The 27,476-nt window shown below is 38.3% G+C and overlaps 1 protein-coding gene and 1 long non-coding RNA gene across 2 annotated transcripts; both read left to right on the forward strand.

Moving 5' to 3' along the window:
* Nucleotides 1–1,933: 1,933 nt before the first annotated feature.
* LOC18421991 (uncharacterized) lies at nucleotides 1,934–26,912 on the forward strand. Its single transcript, XM_006826917.4, has 4 exons — nucleotides 1,934–2,559; nucleotides 2,640–2,700; nucleotides 2,924–3,068; nucleotides 26,452–26,912. Exons 1-4 carry the CDS (start codon nucleotides 2,301–2,303, stop codon nucleotides 26,701–26,703), a joined length of 717 nt encoding a protein of 238 aa, XP_006826980.1. The 5' UTR covers nucleotides 1,934–2,300; the 3' UTR covers nucleotides 26,704–26,912.
* LOC148782596 (uncharacterized) lies at nucleotides 15,816–25,740 on the forward strand. Its single transcript, XR_016054861.1, has 2 exons — nucleotides 15,816–16,766; nucleotides 21,487–25,740. It is a non-coding gene; the product is annotated as an uncharacterized LOC148782596 (long non-coding RNA).
* Nucleotides 26,913–27,476: the final 564 nt, after the last annotated feature.

Raw genomic sequence — 27,476 nt, forward strand, 5'->3', positions numbered from 1 at the left:
TCTTCTTTTTTAAAAAATTTCTAAAATGTTTAAATCATAAATCAATATTTCCTAAATCCATATCTTAGATTTCTCTGACGTTTTTTGGACTTTTTTATGTTGCTCTGGATTTTATTTCACTTTACAATTTATTTTTATTTTTATTTTGGAGCCATTTGGACCCTATACGCTAAGCCGAGTCCACACGGCAAAGGCTCGCCTCAGCCCACGGCCGAGTTTGTGGCCTGAGCTGAGTTCAAAAAAAAAAAAGCATAAACAATTCAAAATACAGATTTGTGAATGCACATCAACTAAGAAGTTAAGAAGCAACCACGACTAATAATTTGTGAGCTCAACGAAAATAAAACAAATAGGGAATGATGAATAGAAAATAGGTTAAGATAAACTTAGCAAGAATAAGAAAATAGGACGTTATACTTTGCCAGCAAAAAAACAAAAAAAAAAGCTAAAAACGAAGGACCATTTCAAGTCTAAAGGAAAAACAGAACGTCTACTACCGTTTACAATTAAAAATGTTTGTGAAGAACTTCAATTCTTTTAACAAAATACCTTCAAAAGGACAACAATTTAACATTTTGCTCGTATTGTTTAATTTAATTTCAAAATACTCATCAAAGTACTCATGATCATGATTTAGAGTAGTTGCAAATAACTGAAATGTTAAATAACGCATCTCCCATGGTTACTTTGTTAAGTTTTCCAAAAATAAATTGAGGATGTGCACTGCCTATAATAAGGACTCGGTTTCTATGAGTCTTTATAGAAACTCGGTTTTTATGAGTCTTTATAGAAATGAGTCACCTCTTAAAAATATATATTTGAGATGGATTTTTTGACTTAATTTTTAAAAAAATTACATATATTTTTGTTAATACTTTGCATTATTATGGATGTACCAAATAGTTTATATTATTACATGTATGTCTGTTTTTACCTTTTATAACACATTTTTTTTAAAAAGACAACTTTATCTTTTTTCGAATGTTGAATAACCGAATTGGATGGTTTTTCGGATGTTCAACATCCGAAAAATAGGCTGAACGTTTAGTATTTACATTCCCATTTTCAGGTGTTGAACATCCGAGTTGAAGGTTTTTTGGATGTTCAACATCCGAGTTGAAGGTTTTTTGGATGTTCAACATCCGAATATGATTTCGGATATTAGACATCTGAAAATATCATATTTTCGGATGTCCAACATCTGAAAATATGACTTTGAATTTCTAGAAAGTCTGAAATTTCACGGTCATTTTCGGATGATGAACATCCGAAAATATGACATTTTCGAACATCCATATCCGAAACCATTTTCACAAGGAATGCAATATATTGACATAACTCTTCAATTCAGATGTTCAACACCCAAAAATAGGAATGTTAACGTTCAACTTTCGACCTATTTTTGAATGTTGAACATCCGAAAAACCTTCTAATTCGGTTGTTCAACATCCGAAAAAAGATAAAGTTGTATTTTTAAAAAAATTACGTTATAAAAGATAAAAAACAGATATACATGTAAATCCGTAATAACGTAAAGTATAACAGATATTTATGTAATTTTGTCTAATTTTTAAGGACATGTAATCTCTAACATGAAGTTCATGAATATGAAAAAATAAATAAATTTTAAAAATTAGAAGTAACAATTCTATTAAAAAAAACATTTTGACTGTTGGTTTCAATTGGTTTTAAAGGAACCACCTATTGGCATCCATCTTTAAGATGGATATTTTATACCTTGTGATTACATATTATAGAAATGCGGTTCAGCTCACATGAAACAATTTTCCTAAAAATCCTATACAAACACGACTTCAGTAATAATTCAAAGGCGGAAATGGGCCGAGCAGCTCGGAGCAGACTGTATAATCTAGCAGGCCAGACATATGCGGTTTACAGGACTAGGATCAGGTACTAGCCCAAGGTTCATGGCCCATCCAATTGTTGGCAAGCCAGGTCAACTCTCAGAAATAGGACCAGGACCCGGGCAAGTGTAGGTCTTGGGCCTAGCATACCGGGCCACTCCTTCTAGCACTTGGGCCTGGTTTAGGGAGCCGCCCGGTCTATTGCCCACTGCCACCGATTCCAGCGGTGTGCATCAACAAATGTAAAACGACACACTTCACTTCACCTTACCTTCCCTACTTTGAAATCTCCGCTCCCACTTGAACGATACATGCTTACCAAGACCAGCTAAGATCGCGCCCCGCCCTGTTACTATCGTAGTCCTCGCCCTCTAACACACACTCTCTCTGCACAAAGCTCCTCCCTTTTGCTACCCACTTCAAGCTGCCTCTACAATGGAAGCCACGACCATGGCGAAATCCATTCTATCTCTAACTCCTCATTTCCCATCTTCATCTGCTCCTCACAGGACTCCACAGGGTCTCTCTCCACTAATTTTGAATAGGAAAACCTCTTCCCTTCTTTCTCTCTCTAAGCCTAGTGATCGAGTGCTGGCTATCGGTATCAAGGGCTCCAACCAGATGCAAAACTTCGCTGTTCATTCGAACCCAGATGGAGCTGTAGCTGCTGAAGAACAAATCCCCATTGAAAAACGCAAGTGTTTCCCTTTTATCCTTGTTTTACGAATGACGTAGACATATGTGTTGATATTTTAAATTTGGGTGTTTTTGCAGAGTTTCCTGCATATCCATCTGTGCTTGATATCAATCAAATTCGCGCCATTCTTCCTCATCGGTGAGTTCTCAATTTGTTCAGATTTTAGTGTATTTCTTAGTGGTTTTCATTTTTATTGTTGAATCAGTTTTTTTTTTCATCTTCTAATTCTATATCATTCTGAACAATCCCCATTTGTTTAACAGTGTTTATTTCTTATAATCTCTCTTGTTTATTTCTAATAATCTCTCTCTCTCTCTCTCTCTCTCTCTCTCTCACACACACACACGCACACACGCTGCAGGTTTCCATTCCTTCTTGTGGATAGAGTCATTGAGTACAAACCTGGAGTCTCAGCTGTTGGGATAAAAAATGTCACTATTAACGATAACTTCTTTCCAGGACACTTTCCAGATAGACCTATAATGCCTGGAGTTCTTATGGTTGAGGTAGTATTTCAAAATTTAAATTAGAATTACAGGGCATAGCAGACAAAGAAAAATGCTTACTGTTATATGTCTCTATTTGGTTCTGCATCTTCCCTCTAAGTTGTGTCAAAATCCAGAGATAGTTGTGTTCTGTGTTCATTTACTTTTAAATGTTAAACAAAAGGAATTCCTGTTCTGCTGTTTTAAGAATTTCTGAGGTTATGTGATAATTCTTCCATCAACTCTACTGTAGTTATTTACTGTTATCATGCTACAAGAGATAAATGGTTTTAGTCTTAAATTTCACTGAACTAAGGCTTTACTAGTCTTTCGAAAGGAATCTTACTTGAAATAAGTATCACATGGATTATGCTTACATAACTAAATGTAATCTCTAGAGTATTCAATAACTTTTAATGGCCTCACAAATTGCTGCACTTTTTGCCTTCTCCTGAAAATTATAGAATGAACTTGAATCTTTTTGGGGCATCATGTGTTTGAGATTCATGATTCAACTATGATTGTTTGGATATGCAAATGTATCTACTTTTTCTTTTATTTATTTATTTTTATTTTTATTTTTATTTTTACTTTTTTGGAATTATGGTGCATGCATGTCATAGTGAGAAATCTTGTACATTGAAAGCATATGATTTTTGCAGTTCTGTTTAGTCTTTCTTGCCGTTTTTTTCAACATGCAAGATGGGACTTTAGAATGCATTGCTATAGATATCCAGGCCTGAACCCTACTCTATGATCCATAATTATAAGGAAAATTCACGTCTAGTCCTATATTTTGATGTAAAAGTAAAGAAAACAAGCTTGCCTACTATCACTCTTCCATGTGTATCCTTGTTTTTTCTATATGTATCCTCGTTATTAGGCCTTCCTTAACCTTTCTCTACACCCTTTCATATTCTAAACCATGTATCCATAGGCTAAACACAAACACTTGCTCCTCAATAAGGGAAACTGCCTTTTTCCATTCTTCTCTCATGAATGCTTAACTCCTCTCCTTGTTCTCTACGATCTAGCTTTTTTCTTTTTTCTTTTTATATTGTTAGTATCGATCTGAACAGCACAAAATGTTTCCTTTCCCCTAAGGTTCATTCTCAACATTTGTACACTTCACTTGATAGATCTAAGTAGTGGTTATTGCAAAGGACAAAGAACCCTAAATGAAATATTGAAAAATGCCAGATTTTTCTAATGGTTGGATTTAAGTTGGCTGTCTCAGTTATCTCAGTTATCTTTTGATGCCAAGGAATTTAGCACACCAATTGTGTTGCCATTTGCAAAGTCCTTCTGAAAATGGCTCTAATCAATAAAAAAAATTAAAATTCACTTTGTACGTAACCAACCTTCTATTAGACTGAAAGTGCCACTCCCTGAGTTCCCAATCATTTAAGGTGTCACCACTTTCGCCGTCTTTGACTGCATGTCTACCGATGTCAATGCTAATGCCACCTTTGGCGTGACTAATTTCACCGCCTCTACCGTCTCTGTCACTAAATGATATTTTCCTAGGACATTGTTCACACAATTCTTTGTTCTTAGTTAGCACCATCTTCCTCAATAAAGCTTTGGATATTGAAAATTGGTATGACATATAGCTAGTTCACATAGGATCTCAAATTTCCTTAGACTTGGGGTTTTATAATTTCAACTGTCGGACCAAAACAGAAATCCCAATATGTATATGCTGAGAAATCCTTTCCACTTGATCCAGATAATGCAATTCACTCTTGAGAGATAAGGCTGAGTTTGAAGAAGCCTCTGATATAAACTACATCCGGGAGGACCCTACAAAAACTCTCTTACCATAGCTTATTTTATATCTGGAAAGTGTGCCACTCGCTACAAATGCTATATAAACCTCTTTGATTTCTTGTCTCCACCCAAACTTTGGGCTATTTCTATAATGGCCATAGCTCAATATTGTAAAAGCTCACTTCTGTAACTTCTATGGGATCTTCCAAAATGAGGTTCCAATTAGGCTTTGTGGCAATGGAAAACCTCATCCAAGGTCAATTCTTATAATCTGTGTCCCTCTTCCAAAACCAAACTTAAATATAAAAGAGAAGTTCTAAACAGTTTGTCACTTTGAGTTTGCTCACTTTTATTTACCCATTTGATTTGTTTGACAATCCCTCATGAGCCTATGTAAGACGTACTTTCATTGTGACCCCAAAAAACCATCCTAAAACTGAAATGTCTCTCCATAAATGCCTTTAGAGGCTGTTCTTTATATATACTAAAATTTTCCTACCCCTTTAGAAATATTTTAGTGGAACAAAGTAACATTTGGGCTTCTCAAAAATCTGTTGGCTAATGTAAAAATGTTTCCTACAAGTTTCTCAATCTCAAGAAACTTGTCCACAAATATCTAAATTACTGACTTAAATATTTCGTCATAATAATTTTTCTGCTAAAATTCCCGTGATCTGGCAATTTCTTTTTTTTTGAAATTGTTGACTGTTCTGTTCTATTGAAGAAGGAACAAAGTATGAGTATCCCAACCCGCAGGGCAGGAGCTCTGTACAAAACATATAAAGACTACCCACAGATAAGTAGAAGGTAGGCCCTGTACAAAAAAATCACTAAGAAGGTGAGGTAAATACTAGTTACAAAAAATTTTGCCCACAGGATGGTAACAAGAAGAAACACAAAGAAGTTCCTGGGGTCACGCAATACTGATGATGGCTCCTTCCTTAACAAGACTGTCGGCCTCCAAGTTGGCCTTATGCCAAATATGCCTCCATGAGACATCCGTATCCCTACAAATATGTGCAATTTCATAAAAAATATGGGCAAGTGACCAGTGGCAAGAAGTAGCCGAGGCCCAACGAATCACGTTCTTGGAATCTCTCTCAACAATTAAGGAAGGGATCCACTGTGGATTGAACAATCTGAGGTCCTCAAGCAAGGCAAGGGCCTCTGCCATTTGAGAGTCAAAGTGTCCATTATGCTTGGAGAAGGATTCAAAGGTGTGGCCCCCATGGTTTCTCAAAATTCCACCTATGCCTAGGGGGCCAGGATTGCCAAGGGAGCAACCCTCAAAATTGAGTTTGATCTGGCCTAGGTTTGGTGGTCTTCACAGTGAAGCACGGGGGATGTGAGACGGTCTAGAGAAAAGAAGTGCTTGCCAATCTTGGATGAAAGCAGAGTGGGGGAAACCTTTTAAATGTTTGTGGTTAGATGCCCAAAAGATGACCGTGGATTTAATTTTGTCGAAGAGGGACATCGGCGAGGATCTTTCCCCTTGAAAAATCACGTTGTTTCCCGCTACCGTAGCCTTCCACTAGAGGATGCCAAATTTGGAATAAGGAAAATTTTAGAGGGCTTGGGAAAGGCATGGGGTTGATTGATGTGTAACCCATTGCTACTTGAATAATCAAAGGATAGTGCCCGAAAGGTCCTGGGCCAAAGAGCAAAGGAGGATGTGTAACGCATTGCCACTTGAATAATGAATGGATAGCGCCCGAAAGGTCCTAGGCCAAAGAGCAAAGGATGAAAAGGTGGGTATTACTGTCTTCATTTGACATGCACATCACACATTTATTGGGGATGGGCTGTCCTCTTCTTTGAAGCTGGTCCACCGTGAGGGCTCTTTCCGACAAAGCAATCCAATTGAAGACTTGGATTTTAGGTGGAGCAATGGAAGACCGGGCATGAGCAACAATTGAAGTGGGGGCTATAGGAAAAGTGTGCAATTGAAGAGGCTTATGGCAAAAAGAGGAAACCAAGAAGACCCTTCAAAGGGCCACCAAATGATGCAGTTAGGACCTTGTAAGGCGAGGAAAGTAGAATGGAGTAAGGAGGAAAGGTGAATGAAATCAGCAGTCTCCAAGTTATTGAGAGGCCTTCTAAAGGTGGGATTCCCAGTTCTAGAGGATCCCGAGGCAACCATTTCATTGGCCAGACAGGACAGCTGGTTTTAGGTGAGGCAATAGAGGGATGGAACGAGTTCTTTGAGGGGGGTATACCTAATCCAAAGGTCTGACTAGAACTTAATACGTCGTCCTTCCCTAGGGTGGAAGCAATCTGGTTCTTGAAGAGGCTATGAGAGATGAAAATGGATTTCCAAGCCCCTGAGGATCTACAGTTGGCCCTACAGTATGGCATCCAATCAGTTGAGGCGGTATTTTTGATAGAATACCTGAAACCACAATTGATTCTTAAGGGTTGCAAGAAGCCACCTCCATTTCCCAAGGAAAGCAATATTGTGCTTTCTCAAGTTTCGGAAACCAAGGCCCCTGAGTCTTTTAGGCTTGCATTCTTTCTCCCACGAAATAAGGTGAAACTTTCTGCTGCTGGCGTCACCGGACCAGAGGAATTTCTTCATGTGTTGCTCGAGCCAGTTGGTCACAGCTGCGAGCATATCGAAGAGAGATATTTGATATATCGGGATGTTGGAGAGAGTTGCCTTAATGAGGGTGATTCTTTATACCGGTGAAAGGAAGCGATCCTTCCACCTTGCAAGTCTCCAATAGATGTCAATAATATGGGACCATTGTCTCTCCTTCGGTGTGCCAATACATAGGGGCAATCCCAGGTCGTTGGAAGGCTAAGTTTCTCATTGGCACCCCCACCTTGCAGCGAAGTGCTGTGTAGCTTGGAGATCCAAAGCCACCCCGATCATCTTCGATTTGGCCAAATTGACCCTGAAGCCAGTAACCAATTTGAAACATTTAAGGAAGAGGAGAAGAGAATCCAATTCCTAAGGGGAAGCTTTGCAGAAAATGAGGGTGTCATCTATGAATTATAGGTGAGTAACCTATGGGGACCTAGGTCTACTCTTGAAGCCTTTCAATCGCCCAGAGTATGGAACATACAAGGGATGGACTTGCTAAACACCTCGGCAACAATGGCAAACGTAAAAGGTGAGAGAGGTCTCCTTGCTTGAGACCTCTAGAGGAGGTGAAGAATCCCTTGGGGGATCCGTTGATAAGGACAGAAAAATGGGGGTTGGAGTAGCAACCTCTCATCCAGGTTCTCCAGCACTCCCCAAACCCTATTCTAGAGTGAGTTTCATCTAGTATAGCCTAGTCGATGTGGTCGTAGGCCTTGTCCCGTTCAAGCTTAGTGATAATCCCTGGGGATTTCGAAAGGTGTTTGGAATGGATGCATTCATGGACCACTAACACTCCATCAAGAATCTGGTGATACAAAAGCCCCTAGGGACGGGGATATAACCAGAGAAAGGACCTCTCTAAGGTGAGTGGCAAGGATGTTGGAGAGTATCTTGTATGAGGAGTAAATAAGACTGATAGAAAGTCCTTGAGCTCCTCGGCGCCTTCAACTTTAGGCACAAGGCTAATAAAGGTGGTATTCATTGCTCTATGGATAATACCTCTAGTATAGAATTCCTCAAAAAAAGAGAGGATGTCATGCCTAAAAGAAGGCCAAAAAGCTTTAAAAGGGGCCATTGGAAAATCATCGGGACCTGGGGTTTGGTCAAGGCCAAGATTTTTTATCGCTGTAACAATTTACTCTTTCGGAAAGGGACATTCCAATCATGAGGCATCGTTGGGGGGAAAGAGTGAGGAAGGAAGGATCCGCCATCCTTGGTCTAGGGCCAGAGGGGGCAGAAAAGAGGTGTTTGAAGTAGAAGATGATTGCCTCTTCCACTTCAGTCAGCTGGTTAAAAAAACAATTACCGACTTTAATGTGGGTGGTAGTATTATCCCGATGCCTACTGTAACAATCCTAAAATTTCAAAAAAAAAAAAAAAAAAAAGGAGAAAATATGCTTTTAAATAGGTGATGTTCTGTTTGAGTATGATGGTCCTTGGGGACCATCACTATTTTCAAAAACTTTTACTTCGTTTAACTTTTGCTTGCCTGTTTTGCTTGCCTGCTTTTGCCTCCTGCTGCTTGCAGCTGGCAACGTCCTTTAGCGGACGTGGTTTTCGTACGATAAAAGTCTGCTTTTAACGCGACACCTCAGGTATGAGGTAGAGCGTAAGAAAATAATATAATAATACGTTATAAGAATTTAAATAGGGGATGTGAGCACTCCCACCCTAAAACAAAATTTTGAGATCTCTCTCTCTGGTCGAAACACAGTGAACTTCTCTCTCGAACCGAAATTTTTTATCAGAAGCTCCCTCTCAAATAATTGTGGTAAGTGACATCGTCTTTCTGAAAAATAGTCGATTTTTAATAAATAGTGATATTTCCGTCTAGGATCTTTATTTTATCAGTTTTATGTGTAAGTGACCTCATTGTCTCGAAAAATAATCCATTCTTTTTAAAAATGAAATGAAATAATTATTTCTGCTTATTATCATGAATTTTAGGCGCGATAAATTTTATGCGCACGTGACCTCATTATCATGAAAAATAATCTTTTTAATAAAAATTGTGATATTTTATCTATGTTAGAAATTTTGAATGCTGTAAATTAGAAAAATAAATTTATTTATTTTTCTTGTTTATTGTTAAAAATAAATGTGATATTTCTGCTTTTAGTAAAATTATGATATTTCTTTCTACTGTTTTGAATATTTAGACATTGTAAAATTCGTGTGCAAATAACTGCCGTATTATTTAAAAATTGACATTTTTGCAATTGATTATAGTATTGTTGTGAAATGTTTATTTGCAAATTAACATCCCATAAATTGTGATAATTCTGTATTCTTGAATTTTTATAAGAGTTTTTCTATACATATTAAATTGGCAATTATGCTAGAATGCCTTTACAAACTGCTACCTTTCTAAATTTGAGCCCAAGATATTTGATTGGTTATTTTTGAAATGTTATATAGAGTGATTGTTATTAATGGTTTAAGTGAAATTCATATTAATAATTTTAGTGATATGTTGAGTACATGATATTGCTGCTTTCGAATGTTTAAAGAGATTTAGAAATAATTTAAGTATGCAAGTGGACTCATCCGGTTCGCCGGTAAGGTATAAGTGGACCTATCTGAGACGCCGGTAGGGATTAAGTGGACTCATCCGGTACGCCGGTGAGGTATAAGTGGACCTGCAGGGATTAAGTGGACCTATCTGGGACGCCGATAGGGATTAAGTGGACCCATCAGGACGCTGATGGGGTATATAGGTGACCTACTTGGGACGCCAGTAGGGTATTTTGTGAAATCCTTTGAATTATGTACTGTCGTTAAAAGTGTGATAAGCATTTCAATTACTCGGATTATACTTAATTATGCAAGTGAAATTGTTGATGCATTTTATTAATAGATCTCATTTTGGAAAATATTGATATCTTTCAATCATGATTATTTTTAGGATTATGATGATCACTTACTGAGTAGCCAAACTCATCAAACTATGGTAAACATTTTTTCAGGATAACTACGGATTCATTTTGAGTGTTAGTCAAGATCAACCTTGGAAGATACTGTTGTTGTGCTAGCTTTCTTTACTTACTATGTAAGACCTCGCCACTGTAAATTTGTCCTATCAATAGATGTATATATGTTTTGTCCGTCACATCTCAGGAATAATAGTATTGTAAATTCTTGGGGTATGACAATTATGGTATCAGAGCAATAGGTTTAAGATCCTTAGGAAATTTAAAAAGAATGTACTTAAAAATCACATTTATTGTGTGTACAGACCGGGATAAAGTCAAGATCCAGAATGGCTGAAGCCAATATGGAAGGAATTCACAAAGCTTTGGAAAATATGGTTGCTCTAATGCAACATCAGATGGAAAACAACAATCCACCCAGGCAGTCAGTTACAGGAAATAGTGGGAGTAATATCGAACAATTTAAGAAATTAAACCCACCTTCTTTTAAGGGTGTTGTAAACCCACTGGAAGCCGAGGGATGGATTATGCAATTGGAAAAAATATTCGAGGTTATGGAATGTCCTGATGATAGGAAGGTGGCCTTGGCAGTTTTTATGTTAGAAGGTGAGGCACAACACTGGTGGCGAATGGCAAAAGGAGTATTGGTCAAAGAAAATAAAACCTTGACTTGGGAAGTATTTCTAGAGGCATTCAATGAAAATATTTCCCAGATTTTATTCGAGACCAAAAAGAAATGGAATTTCTAGAATTAATCCAAGGAAATAAGACAGTAGCACAGTACGAGGCCAAGTTTACTGAATTGGCCAGGTTTGCACCGCATATGATTAATAATGAGGCAAGAAAGGTGAAGAAATTTGAAAGGGGTCTCAGGCCAGCTATTAGAAGCGGAATATCAGTCTTGAAATTAAGAACTTATACTGAAATAGTGGATCACGCCCAAATTGTCGAAAAAGATTTTGAAGATTACCAAAAGACGAAAAATCAGAACAATCATGTTAGACCTACATCATCTAATCGACAACAGTTTGAAAGGCCAAACAAGAAGCCAAGGCCCTCGCCATTTCAAAACCCAATAGAACCATATAGAAAATGTGGGAAAAATCATGGATCAAGCCCTTGTTATTGGAATACCGGAGCCTGTTTTAAATGTGGAAAATTGGGACACCAGATTAAACAATGTCCTAGCTTACAGACACAACAACTTCCAAAGCAGGGAGAGATAGCTCCGAAGCCTCAGATGAAGGGAAGAGTATTTGCGATTACCAAGCAAGACGCTCAGGCCTCAAAATCAGTGATCCAAGGTACTCTTACTATCTTCCAAAAAGTAGCTCATGTTTTGATTGATCCTGGATCTACTCATTCATTTGTGTCACAACACTTCGCATGCCACTTAAAGGTAGAATCAGAACAATTAGAATACATTCTAGAGGTAGCCACACCGATGGGAGATTCAATTAACACCAATATAATGTACAAATCATGTGTAATAAAGATAGAAGAAAAGGAACTGTTGGTTGATTTAATACTCTTGGAAATTCAAGATTTTGATGTAATCTTAGGCATGGATTGGCTCTCTGCATACCATGCAAGTATTGATTGTTATAAGAAAATTGTTACCTTTAGTATTCCGAATCAACCAGTATTTTACTTCAATGGTGTCAAAGAAGACTCCCCATCATATTTAATCTCTTGTATTCGAGCTAATCGTCTCCTTCGAAAAGGGTGTCAAGGCTTTCTTGCCTATATCAAAGAAGATAGGAAGGAAGAAATAAATTTGGATACCACTCCGGTTATCCGAGAATTTCCCGACGTTTTTACTGAAGAATTGCCAGGATTACCGCCTGACAGGGAAATTGAATTCTCCATTGAATTATTGCCAGGGGTAGCACCAATTTCTAAGGCACCTTACAGAATGGCTCCTGCAGAACTTAAAGAACTGAAACAACAATTGGAAGAATTATTAGATAAAGGTTTTATCACGCCCAGTGTGTCACCTTGGGGTGCTCCAGTACTGTTTGTCAAAAAGAGAGATGGGACTATGAGATTGTGTATTGATTATAGACAGTTGAACCAAGTGACAGTGAAAAATAAGTATCCATTACCTAGGATTGATGATTTATTTGATCAATTACAAGGATCACAAGTGTTTTCAAAAATTGATCTTAGATCTAGATACCATCAGCTTAAGATTAAAAGTGAAGATGTACTCAAGACAGCTTTCAGAACAAGGTATGGCCATTATGAATTTTTAGTCATGCCTTTTGGATTAACCAATGCACCAGCTGCATTTATGGATTTGATGAATCGGATCTTTAAGCCCTTTTTGGATAAATTTATTGTGGTATTCATCGATGATATTTTAATTTATTCCAAGAATCAGAAGGAACATGAGCAGCATGTAAGAATGGTATTGCAAATTTTAAGAGAGAAGAAATTGTATGCCAAACTTAGTAAATGTGAATTTTGGCTTGAATAAGTGACATTTTTAGGACCTGTCATATCAAAAGAAGGTCTATCAGTTGATCCTTCAAAGGTTGAAGCCGTTGTTAATTGGAAACAACCAAGTAATGTGACTGAAGTTCGAAGCTTTTTGGGATTGGCAGAATATTACAGAAAATTTGTAGAAAGATTTTCTCGAATCGCAATCCCATTGACTCGATTGACACAGAAAAATGTCAAATTTGAGTGGACAAGTGAATGTGAGGAGAGTTTTCAAGAACTAAAAGTTCGATTAACTTCAGCACCTATTTTAACTATTCCTGAGGGGAGTGGGGGATTTGTGATTTATAGTGATGCTTTACATAAAGGTTTGGGCTGTGTATTAATGCAATATGGGAAAGTAGTGGCATATGCATCCAGACAGTTGAAAGAATATGAGAAAAAATATCCAATTCATGATTTGGAGCTAGCTGCAATAGTATTCGCTTTGAAAATATGGAGGCATTATCTATATGGTGAACAATTCGTAATATACACGGATCATAAGAGTTTGAAATACCTTTTCTCTCAGAAGGATTTAAATATGCGGCAGATAAGATGGATGGATTTCTTAAAAGATTATGATTGTACAATCCATTATCATTCAGGAAAAGCTAACGTTGTGGCCGACGCTCTAAGTAGAAAATCTACGGGAGTCTTAGCTCATCTAATGATCCAAGAAATGCGATTGTTAGAGGAAATAGTGGATTGGCATCCAACTCCGTCCATTAATGGTGTGGTAAGTATGATTGCCAATATTAAGGCGGAACCCCAACTAATCCAACAGATTCGATTGGTACAAAAGAAAGACCCTCAGCTTATAACAATTATAGAAGAGGTGAAGCAAGGAAAGAGAGATGAATTCTCTATATGTAGTGAGGATTTGCTAAGATTCAAAAGTCGGGTTGTGTCCCGAATGATGAGAGTGTAAAGAAAGCTATCTTAAAAGAAGCACATCATTCTCGTTATATAATACATCCCGGAAGTATTAAAATGTATCAGGACCTGAAGAAAACCTTTTGGTGGAATAATATGAAAAAAGAGGTAGCACTATTTGTGTCTAAATGCCTAACATGCCAGCAAGTAAAAGCTGAACATCAAAGGCCCTCTGGGTTGTTGCAGCCTTTACCGGTGCCAGAATGGAAATGGGAGCACATCTCTATGGATTTTGTCTCTGGCTTGCCTAGAACAAATTCAGGACATGATAGCATTTGGGTCATTGTGGACCGGTTAACCAAAGCTGCCCACTTTCTACCAATTCGCACGACGTACACTTTGGATCGACTGGCTCAGTTGTACATTAAGGAAATAGTGCGGTTGCATGGAGTTCCTGTCAGTATTGTATCGGACAGGGATACTCGGTTTACTTCTAAATTTTGGGCTATACTACAGTCAGCCATGGGGACGAGACTCACCTTTAGTACTGCCTTTCACCCCCAAATTGATGGACAATCGGAGAGGACCATCCAAACCTTGGAAGATATGCTAAGGGCCTGTGTTATTGACCTTACAGGAAGCTGGGATGATCATTTATCCCTGATTGAGTTTGCTTATAATAATAGCTTCCAAGCCAGTATTCAGATGGCACCATATGAAGCCCTGTATGGAAAGAAATGCAGGTCACCCATATGTTGGGACGAGGTTGGTGAAAGAAAGCTTTTGGGGCCCGAAATTGTCCAGGTAACCACAGATAAAATAAAATTAATTCGTGAAAGGTTCAAGACAGCTCAGTGTCGGCAAAAGAGTTATGCCGATAACCGAAGGAGAGATCTTGAATTTGAAGAAGGTGATCGAGTTTTCCTAAAAATCTCACCAATAAAGGGTATTATGAGATTCGGCCGGCAAGAAAGGAAAGTTGAGCCCACGTTACATCGGACCATTTGAAATCCTGGAAAGAATTGGAGGTGCCGCTTATAGACTTGCCTTACCACCCGAATTGGCAAATGCCCATAATGTCTTTCATGTATCTTCACTACGAAAATATCAGCCCGATCCATCCCATATCTTAAAATATGAACCTTTACCGATCAGGAAAGACCTATCCTTCATTGAGCAGCCAATTTTGATACTAGATAGAAGGGTGCAAGTGTTGCGTAACAAGGAGATTCCTTTAGTCCGTGTATTATGGCAGTACCATTCAAGAGAAGATTCGACTTGAGAACGAGAAGACGAAATCAGAGAAAAATACCCCTATCTTTTTCAGTAATCAGGTACACAAATTTAGAGGACTAAATTTCTTTAAAGAGGGAAGAATGTAACAATCCTAAAATTTCAAAAAAAAAAAAAAAGGAGAAAATATGCTTTTAAATAGGTGATGTTCTGTTTGAGTATGATGGTCCTTGGGGACCATCACTATTTTCAAAAACTTTTACTTCGTTTAACTTTTGCTTGCCTGTTTTGCTTGCCTGCTTTTCCCTCCTGCTGCTTGCAGCTGGCAACGTCCTTTAGCAGACGTGGTTTTCGTACGATAAAAGTCTGCTTTTAACGCGACACCTCAGGTATGAGGTAGAGCGTAAGAAAATAATATAATAATACGTTATAAGAATTTAAATAGGGGATGTGAGCACTCCCACCCTAAAACAAAATTTTGAGATCTCTCTCTCTGGTCAAAACACAGTGAACTTCTCTCTCGAACCGAAATTTTTTATCGGAAGCTCCCTCTCAAATAATTGTGGGTAAGTGACATCGTCTTTCTGAAAAATAGTCTATTTTTAATAAATAGTGATATTTCCGTCTAGGATCTTTATTTTATCAGTTTTATGTGTAAGTGACCTCATTGTCTCGAAAAATAATCCATTCTTTTTAAAAATGAAATGAAATAATTATTTCTGCTTATTATCATGAATTTTAGGCGCGATAAATTTTATGCGCACGTGAACTCATTATCATGAAAAATAATCTTTTTAATAAAAATTGTGATATTTTATCTATGTTAGAAATTTTGAATGCTGTAAATTAGAAAAATAAATTTATTTATTTTTCTTGTTTATTGTTAAAAATAAATGTGATATTTCTGCTTTTAGTAAAATTGTGATATTTCTTTCTACTGTTTTGAATATTTAGACATTGTAAAATTCGTGTGCAAATAACTGCCGTATTATTTAAAAATTGACATTTTTGCAATTGATTATAGTATTGTTGTGAAATGTTTATTTGCAAATTAACATCCCATAAATTGTGATAATTCTGTATTCTTGAATTTTTATAAGAGTTTTTCTATACATATTAAATTGGCAATTATGCTAGAATGCCTTTACAAATTGCTACCTTTCTAAATTTGAGCCCAAGATATTTGATTGGTTATTTTTGAAATGTTATATAGAGTGATTGTTATTAATGGTTTAAGTGAAATTCATATTAATGATTTTTGTGATATGTTGAGTACATGATATTGCTGCTTTCGAATGTTTAAAGAGATTTAGAAATAATTTAAGTATGCAAGTGGACTCATCCTGTTCGCCGGTGAGGTATAAGTGGACCTATCTGAGACGCCGGTAGGGATTAAGTGGACTCATCCGGTACGCCGGTGAGGTATAAGTGGACCTGCAGGGATTAAGTGGACCTATCTGGGACGCCGATAGGGATTAAGTGGACCCATCAAGACGCTGATGGGGTATATAGGTGACCTACTTGGGACGCCAGTAGGGTATTTTGTGAAATCCTTTGAATTATGTACTGTCGTTAAAAGTGTGATAAGCATTTCAATTACTCGGATTATACTTAATTATGCAAGTGAAATTGTTGATGCATTTCTATTAATAGATCTCATTTTGGAAAATATTGATATCTTTCAATCATGATTATTTTTAGGATTATGATGATCACTTACTGAGTAGCCAAACTCATCAAACTATGGTAAACATTTTTTCAGGATAACTACGGATTCATTTTGAGTGCTAGTCAAGATCAACCTTGGAAGATACTGTTGTTGTGCTAGCTTTCTTTACTTACTATGTAAGACCTCGCCACTGTAAATTTGTCCTATCAATAGATGTATATATGTTTTATCCGTCACATCTCAGGAATAATAGTATTGTAAATTCTTGGGGTGTGACACCTACAGTTGGCGATTTTGTGGAAGAAGGCAGTGTTCAGGTTCCCTAGATGGAGACATTTCACCCTAAAACTTTGGTGCCAGACGATCTCTTCTTTTTTGAGGAGTTGGTAGTCTAGTTTCTGTTGGGACCTTTGTAGTTTCTCTGCTTCTGATAGGGGCCTCACCTCCTCAGTAGTCAAGACTCTGGATTGAGTGGAGGATGGAGGCCTTAAGGGTGTGGAAATTCCCTGGAAATTGACGGCTTCACTCCTTCAGAGAGAGTTTAAGCAGCTGGAGTTTGCGTTGTAGTCTGAAACCAGCCCTTCCAGAGATTGAGGGGGGGAAGGAATTCCACCGAGAGGGATTAAGAGAATTAAGTTGAGATTCCTCTAACCACGACATTTCAAAACGAAGGGGTTTTGGGCCTCTAAAGGCAGGTTGAGCATCCAAAAGGCTGGGGCAGTGGTCCGAGGTAGGTTTACTGGTTTAGGGAGGGCAGAGGCGTGGGAATTAGGAAAAACTACATCCCACTCAAGGGTAAAAAGGAAGCGGGCGGGTTTGGAAAGAGAGGGGATTGGGCTCCCTGGAGAGGTACATCAAGGAGATTATTTCTGGAAATGAAGTCAGAGAAATCAAGGACCCCCTTGAGAGATAGTGGGGCTGGAATTGTGGTAAAAAAACCAGCGGGTGATAGCAGCCAAAGGAGGAGGATTATAGAAGGGGGGGTGGGCTAAAGGAGGGAGAGGGTTGGGGGTGGAAAGGTAAGGGGGTGGAGGTAGGACGTTGAGAGGGAAAGGGAAGGGTCTCGAGAGAAGGGGAGGGCTAGAGAATGGGGAAAGAGGTAGGTGGAGAGCTAAGGGGGCAAAAGGGGGAGGGAAGGGGGGAGGTTAGTAAGGCTACTAGATAGAGAGGATTGCCCTAGGGGGAGGTAAGAGGGGAAGGGCGAGGGATATGGGGGAAGAGAGTGAGGAATGGGTTGGACAATAGAGTGGAAAGAGGGGAAAAGGCCATATGAGATTGGGTCGAAACAAGGTAAGGGAGAGGTAGGTTGGGGGGGTGACCGAGGAAGGTGCTGGAGGCATGGGGGGCACAAAGGGGACCACAGAGAGGAGAGGGCTTAGGACAGCTTGAGAAGTGGTTTAGGTCTTCAAAAGGTCGGTCCATGCCTTCTTCCACCGGGGTCAGCAAGGTTGTGGCTGACAAGGGGGGAGCGTAAACCGCATGGTACGAAGGTAAAGAGAGGGCGAGCTTGGACTCTTTGCCCATCATGGGAGTGGAAGGGGGTTGGTCTATTAGGAGCAAGTGAACGTCTTCCGAGAGGAAAGCCCCGAGGTCAGGAGGTGTACGGTGCTCCGATGAAGAGAGGTCAACAAGGCAGGGACTACCAGGAGAAATGTTGGCTTCCCTGGCCGGAGATATAGGTAACAGAGACAAAGGGGAGGAGGAGATGAGGAGATTAGGGGCAAAGTCGAAAGGGGGCAAGGAGGGAAGAGAGAGAGGGGAAGGTAAAAGGATAGGGGCCTGAGGAGAAAGGGGTGGCGATAAAGGGTAGTAGCGAGAAGGGTTGACAGATGGGTTAAATAAGTTTTTTTTGTTTTTTTGAGGTAGTTCAATAGGGAAGGGATCCCCTACCTATGGTAGGAATGACACTCAAGAGGTCACAATGTGGCGACCCACCACCCTGACCACCTAGCCCTGAGCCCCTTCCTATGATCTGGAAAATTTTCTTTGAGCAATCCTACATCCTCTTACGAATTTGAGTGATTAGACCGTAAACATACCAATGAAAACTTCATAAAACTATAAACTTTAGTGGGGCATCAGTCAGCTCTAGATGTAGTAAAGGTAGACTTCACACTAGCTTGTGTACTTCTATTTGTAGACTTCAGGCTAACCTCCTTCCTTCTCCTCCCCTGCCCCCCAACCCACAAAAAAAATCTTATCACTTACCACCAAACCTCCTCCAAAAATAGCATTGTGTTTCTGTCACTTAGACCACCCCCAACTACCACCCTCTTAATTACACCAGTTCTCAATGTTCTCATGCCCATCCCTTTACATCCCCATATCTTCTTCTTTCTACCTGGTCCCCTCTGTAAACAACATATCCTTCACCTCATCCCTGTATCTCTTGGCTTGTTTTTCTCGAGGTCCTTCTTAGGCCAAGAACTTGTGAGAAGCTTCATTACACATCAGTCCCATTAACAACAAACCTAATTCTACACTACAAAGAAACTTCAAGCATATTCCAGCATCACAGTTTGGATCATTGAATTCTGTAAAGTTGTGTTTTTCATTACTTATTTTTCAAGGGATAGAAATATTAAATTCCTTAGGGGAATTCTAGATACTTGGGACGAAAGCCTTCTCTTGGTTAAGACCTTCCTTTTGGTTTGAAGATTGGTTGCCATTTGGTTATTTCTAAGTAATAAATATAGTTGTCTCAACCTTCATGAATGGGGCATACCTTAGTCACATTGGAGTTTAAAGAAGAACTCAAACTCAATCATTTTCTTGGAAAAATGAACGAGCTTATTTGGAAAATGAAAATCAGGATCGGGGTGGCAGCTGGTGACCTGAAGGGAGGGTGCTGGACAGTAAAAAGTCAGCTAGGAAATCTGCATTGCCTGAAAATTTCTTATGCCAAAGCACATGGCAAAAATGAGAATAAGCTGGAGCCAGCCAGGAGCTACGTTAATACAAATAAGGGTGAGAGGAGAAACGTGGATGGCCAACAACTTGTAGACATGCAAATATCACAGGGCTAAAAGATTCAAACTTTAAAAGATCAAAAGTCCTTTCAAACCCATCCATTCAAGCATGCCCCTAATTCATCCTCCAAATCCACTGACCAAACAAAATTGAGAGCTGAGATCGTCTCATGTAGCCCCATCCCACAGACAGCTGTTCCACCAGAGCAATTCAAGCATATGGAAGCGAGGTATCCATATCAACCAATCATTCCAAGATCCAGATCTGCCCTACAACTGCCCAACACCATCAATATCCCCGTACACGTACTGCATCAATGATGCTGTAGTCAAGCTACGTTGCCTGTTGTCTTGGACCATCCATCTTCCCCCTTGCCCCACCGACTTACAACAAAGCAAATATCCCACTGTATTATCCCATGTTAACCCCACCCTTCCCCTAGATTGTCTTTCCGACCGTCTCCAACCTCCTGAGAGTCACCGTGACAACTTTGCTTTATAGCTCCACCCTAATAAATCAAGAAAACCTTAGAGCCACTACTTTGCACTATATCCCAACTCCTATAGCATTGGCGCCACAAAATGATACCACACTAGTGCATGCTTCATTCCATTTCAAACATGGTTTACAGGGTCAAAACATGGATTAGAAAAAAAAGTGATTTAGCCACCTAGGGCATGTGTGGATGCCCATGTCTGATAAAGAGTCATCTAGTTAGAAGACCATACCACAGATGGAAGAAAAAGATGTCCTACCCTCTTCTCTTGCGCTCGCTCTCTTTCTTCTCCCCCAAACTCTCTCTCTCTCTCTCTCTCTCTCTTTAATATCTATCATCCCTCTAACCCACAGCTCTTTCCCACTCTCTCTCTAACCGAGAGTCCTCTCTCTTTCCTTTTACTAGGTCCAATCTTTCCCAATGAGAGCCCCTTAAACACAATCCAAGGCAAAATTGCCATTGCCTCTATTATCTATCTTCTATGACTGAGAAAACCAAAGGCTTTGTTGGTCCTTGTGTAATTTTTGGAGATAGAATTTAAAGATGGGCATGAAAGGAGGCCATGGTGGTTAGGGTTTAGAGTCGTACTGTCGTGGCTCTACAATTTTTCTTAGCAAAAGATGCATTTACCTCTAATCAAATGAGGGAATGCTCTGATTTTCAGAAACCAGTGAATCCCTTTCTTTTATACAGTTGCTGGTTGAGGAGCCAATGGGTGAGGGGAATGCCTTTCAGTCCCCTATCCCAACTATTTGAGGTTTGCTACACAAATTCTGTTTCACCATTTCACTATATTAAAGGCCATACCCTCAGTCAGACTATAAGTCCTTACTACTTCCATCCATGTCCTTTAAGTCCTTCCATTTTCCCTTTTAGAGCCTTCCACTTGGACCAAATTACCCTTCGTAACCAATGTTGTTCTAGGTTGATGCTGCACATGACCAGACCACCTAAGTCTAATTTTCCTCATTTTATCACTTATTGGAGCCACCTTTAAGTTCCCTCGAATGTATTAATTCCGAATTTTATCCTTCCTTGTCTTGCCGCTCATCCATCTCAACAACCTCATCTCAGCTACACTCATTCTATGAATATGATGAATAAAGTGCTAATATCCCATGTTAATCTTATTACTTCATGGGTTTGCCACATAATTTTCCATTCCATTCTCTTGGTATATACATGATGTCCACAATTTAGTGTAAAATAAGGGGTCTTTGATTTTAAAGAAACTTTTTTCTAATTTGCAGGGATTGCATGTCTAATTGAGCCATGAAGTAATATTTTGTGATTTACTTCAGTTTTTATTTTCTTTCCCATCAGCATTTGCTCCCATTTTTCATTGATGTAGCTTCTTTTATCTTCATTTCTTCATCAATGTAACTTTCTTTGTGTGAGTTTTTAATGAGGGCAAGCATAACATCCTCCAGGTTTATCTACAGCGTGAATGACATCCTTTGAATTGTACGCACTTGCTTTGCCATTTGAGAAGTTGATCCTTTTGCCATCCTTGATTGTCTCTAATGGCCATGGTTACCGAGATCTTCTAAGGTGGGGTTGCTTCCAGTCCTGGATCTCATTCCAATGCTCCGAAACCTGGGATCTCAATTTTGGGTGATTCCCTGATATTAAGGATCTCGATTCTGTATTAATGGGATCCATATCTCTAAACCAAAAATCATCATTTCATGAGTAAAGGGAAAGGCAATTCCACCGACATGAAATTGAGTATCTTATGCTTTGGGTGCGAGTTTCAACTGCACATTTTTTGGTTTATAGATAATGGAATGTGGATCTTCATTTTTCTCCATTTTTTTATGACCTACTAACTTTCTAAATGCCATGATTTCCTATGTATTTTACAATTCACGAATTTATACATCTTGTGAATTGTGACTTGTTTCTAGTTTCAAAGAAAGGCAGCAAAAGGTGGCAAGGAGAGAGAAGGAAGAAATTGGGATGAGATACAAATGATAGTTGCGTTGTGGTTCTATTGAGGAATGAGGTCACAAAAGATATGCTAAAACTTCCTTGGGGCTAGTTCATTGGGTCTTGTCCACCTCCCGAAGGGCTTCTATCGCTTGATTGTTGGTTACTAAATCGCTTCACACACAGTTGCTTGTGGGTGATGGAATAACATGTATGTTTTAAAATGTGAGACCTCTCTCGTGTATACGTCATTCCCCTAGCAATTTTTGATGGAGGAGAGCTATTGGGTATTTTATTTGGCAATGTCTTACCTGACCATATTACATCACCATTTTGGTTTTTTTGTATCACTACTCGTTTGTGAAATCTTACTCCATCGATAACAAAAAATTAAAGAGATTTTCAATGACATGATTCTTGTTTACATTGATACTTGGATTTGTCAATTTGGGAAAAGTTAAAAATATTGCTAAATGGAACTCACTCCCAAATTACTATACAATGGATAATTGAACTTCGGGAACCTCGATCCTAACAAGGTGGAACACCATCCCATCTCGTAAGGTATCCGCTTCTTTGTAGATATGGAACTGGATTCCTAAAAGTCGGGGATCTCAATCCCAACATTTACCCATGTATGGAACTCATTCTCTCGACCATGGAACTTCGCAACGATCTTGCTCCAGGCTTCCACTCCCGATCGCGGACCTTTTTTCGCTACTGCCCCTGGTAACTATGCTTATGACCATATCGCTTTTCTGGCTGATCTTGGTTGATCTCTGTGTTTCACGTATGATCTGAAGTTTGAAACTTTAAAAGATTGAAAGAATACATCAGAAAGAAATGTTGGAGCTTTTATCTGGTTTGTATTGTATGTCTCATGTAATTGGAAATCTTCTAGCAGTTCTAGAACCAACATTTTTTTGGTCCAATTAGATTTGTTGAGCAAAGCTTATCATGATAACTGAATTTTCTGCGATGGTGATCTTGGAGGGAGGAAAAACTGGTCAAGGATAGGATTTAGTAACCAATTGTTTGAATATCTAAAAGATTTGTGCTCTCTTGTGGTGGATGTGTTTGAGTAAGTGCATCTCATTCAAGATTTTGAATTTGAAGAGTTAGGCTGTTGACCTATTCGAGGATCTTTTGGAGGAAGTATGAGTTTGTTGTTAAAATGGGGACCATGTGGGAGTATTTGGTTCATATAGATCAAGACTTGGTGGAGGGAATTTGAGAGTTGGAAAATCCATGTTGTGATGGAGAGGGGTCCCTTTGTATTGTGGAACCAGTACTTCACATGATCTGTCTAGCATGGGGATTAGGGATTCGTTTGTGTAATCTTAGGCCACATTTGGGCTCGTGGACTTTTAGCTATAGCACTATTTCTATGTTTACTCCCATTAAAGAGTTATAGGCCAGCTTGACACACTACTATTCACAGGGGAGCTTACTTTTTGGAACCATGCTTTTCCCCGAAGTATCAATGAAACATCCTAATTGCTACAAATGAAAAAATATTTTCCCTGCTATCCCTAAAAACAGAGGAACTTCTTTGATATGATTATGACCAGTTAAGACTACAGTTTTTTAGGATTGGTCATAAATGTAACTAGGGCTATTTCTTTGATATTAGTTCTAAGATTCCAAATGGGGACTTTGGACAAAAGTTTCCATGAGAAAGGTGGTGGTTGAGGAATATGTTTTTGATTAAGTTTTTGTTGTTCCTGATATTTAGAAGCTGGTTGTAATGTATCAACCATTGGGCTTCGCCTTTTACTTAAGATAAACAATTGATTGCCGCTTTTATGATTAGGATTGCTTGATTCTTGGTGTCAGTGAAGTGGAGATCAATTTTTAGGGTGATCCAAAAAATTTCATGCCAAAGCCCAAGTGAAACTGTTGGCTTCCTACTACTGACCACTAGGTCAAAATCTGAAATTTTAAAAAAATTGTTTAGTGCTGATTTGGATCAGTTGAAGTGGTCAGTCTTGGATTTTGTATTTTCCATTTTCTATTTTATAATTTATTGGATTTATCTTAAATTATAGAGCCAGAGAAGGAACCCTCCACCCTCCATCAATAATGTTTCTAGCCTCCTATTTGAGTTTCTTGAATTTTTTACTTACAATACAGAGCATTGGGAATGGACATATATATGTTTGGTAGGGAGACAAGGTCTTGTATGTATTTAGCTTTCATTGTAGTCAAGGCCTCTTGCATCGCCAAGTACCATCTCAGTTGAGAAAAAACTTACTAGAAAGTTCGAGAATTTGGCACACGAGGAAAGTTAAAGCAAGAAAAACTCTTTTTATTTTATTTTTCTTGGTTGAGAATCAATAGAAGAATGCTTTATGTTCCCTGGCCATTGGTATCTAGAGAGAAGAAATGATTTTAATGTTAAAGGACTTGGTCAACAAACTCGCAAGTTCAAGATTTGATCAAGAAAGAGAAGAAACAGTTTTAATGTTGGTCCTTAGAACATCTTAACAAAGGACGTATGCTAAATCAAGAGGACTCCTAGATGTTGTTGACGTTGAAATGCAAGGTTTATCACATGAATGCTCAGTTTTATCATAAGATGCCCCAATAATGGTTCTAGTTAGGAATTGAAATATGCCTCAATCCGTTTAATTTCCTTCATTTCAGCTTCATCTCTAAATGCAAAGTTAGATTGTGAGTGATTGATTAGGTTATAATCTCCATTATGCATTAGACAGGGAGAAAGTTCTTTTATGTTGTTAACTTTCATTGTAGACACAACCTCTTGCTGCCAAGTACCATATCAGTTGAGAAGAATCTTACTCGAAAGTTCAAGGATTATGAGAGGAAAGTTAAACCACGAAAGACCTTTTGTTTTTAATTCTAATTTTTTTTCTTCTGAGAATCAATAGAATGATGCTTTTTGTTCCCTGCCCTTTGGTGTATTGGTATGACACCTGGTTCATAAGAGAGAGGTGAAAAGGTTTGGTCCTTGAAGGTTGTCCCTCATGCAAACTGAGGTAAACCACCCCCTCCAAAAAACATAAGAAATAAGAAAGAAGATAAATATTATAGATCAAAAGAAATGTAATATATAGCGGCTCTAAATAGTTTTGGAGGGAACTACAATCGAAGTGGGCTGGGCCTTTCTCTTAGTATCACTAAAATATAAACAACCCATCAAAATAATAATTCATAACAAAAAATTAATGACAATTGTTCTTGTATGTTTCTAATTTCTAAAACAGAGTCTCTTTTGAATGAATTGTGGCACAACTATAATCCATGAGGTTGATCACCATTGAATGAAACGGTAGGTGGTGATGGAGATAGTCGGATACCCATTATTAGACATGAACCTGATGGTTGGTCAAGTTATCTACACTATAGTTCATCATTCCATGGATCAGTAATGGCCTAATGTACTATGGTTATCCATAGACCATAGTCCACTAGACTATATTATACTTATCCTAATTATTATTGTTAAATTCATTTTCACTGTGGTCTATTTTTTACCTTAAAACTTCTAATGGTTTATATTTTATACCTTAGAACTTGTAATATGGTTGATATTTATGACTTCAAAATTTTAGATATTTCAAAGTAATTTATGCATCTTGGAATTATTAAACGACCAACATAATGAGATGGGCCATAGCTCAAGTGGGATCTGTTACAAACTTTTCCAAAAGTCCGTGGATTTCTAGCCCCATGAGGTTGGGGCCTATTTTTGGGGAAAGAAAAATTAAAAGGGTATATTTGAAAAAAAAAATTATAATAATTAGGTTTCTCATAAAAAGGAGTTTTTTTATTTTTTAGAGAGAGGTGAATAAAAAAATGCAGAGAAGTTAAAGTCCTTAGTTTCTCTCTCTAAGGTTTTTTTGATGTGCAGAAAAATTACAGAGGGTTTTTTCTTCTAAAATCTCAAAAATGTTTGGGACTTTCTAAATGATTGAAGTTGGTGTTCTCCAATGAAGGTTTGAAAGAAGTTATTCTTTTTAGAAGGGGAAGAAGATGAAACAGTTCTCTCAGAGGTCAGCCTGTGTTTTACATTTTTTTTTTCTTGTTCTTAATCCTCAAGTTACGGTCAGTTAATTTGGGAAGAACTATGGTAATTATTTTTCTGCATAATGGATTTCATCTGTAGTGCCCTGTAGTTTTTCCCTTGTTTGAAGGGTTTTTAACGTAAATCATGATGTTTGGTTTGTTTATGAATTCCTGCAAATTTTTATATTTTTTTTCTTGGAGGTTTGGTATTTTTTCTTTGATTCATACATAGATGGGAAGACAATGCTTCTATTTGAATTCTAATTATTATTGATATTTTCATCTACTAGTGTGTACATTTACATTTATGCGTTGAAACTTCTTTATATGGTTGATATCATGAATTAAAACTTCGTTTTTTTTTTTTTTTAATATCATGAATTAAAACTTCTTGATATGCAACTTTCCATTATTTAACATTCAAAATGGTGAAATAGGCCATGGCTCAAGTGGGAGGCTTGGTGATGCTACAGCCTGAAGTTGGAGGATCCAAGGAAAACTTCTTCTTTGCAGGGATTGACAAAGTGAGGTTTCGTAAACCCGTCATTGCTGGGGATACCTTAGTTATGCGCATGACCCTCGTTAAGTTGCAGAAACGCTTTGGAATTGCAAAAATGGAGGGGAAGGCTTATGTTGGAGGTGAGGTTGTATGTGAGGGTGAGTTCTTGATGGCCACCGGGACTGAGTAAATGGGTTTTATTTGTTTTGGTTTGAATGACATTTCTCTCAATCTTTCCAAGGCATGGCTGCCTGTTTTTGTAGGGTGAATTGTATGTTGCTCGATAGCGTGGTGGCTGCTTTTTTACGTTAACAACACTAGTGGGACAAAAATTCGAAGTGTACAGAAAACTTTCATGTTTGGGGTAATAAGATATGGTGTTCTAGTGCTTGAGCTGAACTCTCTCTCTCTCTCTCTCTCTCTCTCTCACTTGTAAAGAAAACACAAGTGAGTTTTTTTGGCCATAATATATGGTGTCTTGAATTTGGGCTGTGTTTGTTGGTTTGTTTTGAGAGGAACCCTTGATTTTATGAAAGGGTATGGAGGTTACTCATAGTGTCTACTCTATCTCCAGAAATTACAATGTTATTTATTTCATTGGGAAGTACAATGTTCCCCTTGAAGAAAAAGTTAAGGTACAATTGGGCTCAATATAATAATTATGAGATGGGAATGATTTTCACTCAGCCTTTCTGTTGATGATAAAGTCGTTTCTGCAGCCAGATTCCATTGGTGGGGGCTTCTAAATACTTGGGTGGTGAACATAATCAATCACGAGCTTTGCATCTCTCTTTTTCTCTCTCTCTTGATACCATTATTGGGGGCTTGTAAACACTTTTCGTTTGGGTGATTCCGTCTTATAAATAATTGGGCAGTAAACAAAAAACGAAGTCTTTGTTGTCAAGTAATATCTCTTTAGAATCTAAAAGTTTTAAAATTAGTCAGATTAAGACATAGTATATG

Source organism: Amborella trichopoda, chromosome 4, assembly GCF_054954075.1.
Source record: "Amborella trichopoda isolate Santa Cruz 75 chromosome 4, AtrichopodaSantaCruz75HAP2 v2.0, whole genome shotgun sequence".
Lineage (NCBI taxonomy): Eukaryota > Viridiplantae > Streptophyta > Magnoliopsida > Amborellales > Amborellaceae > Amborella > Amborella trichopoda.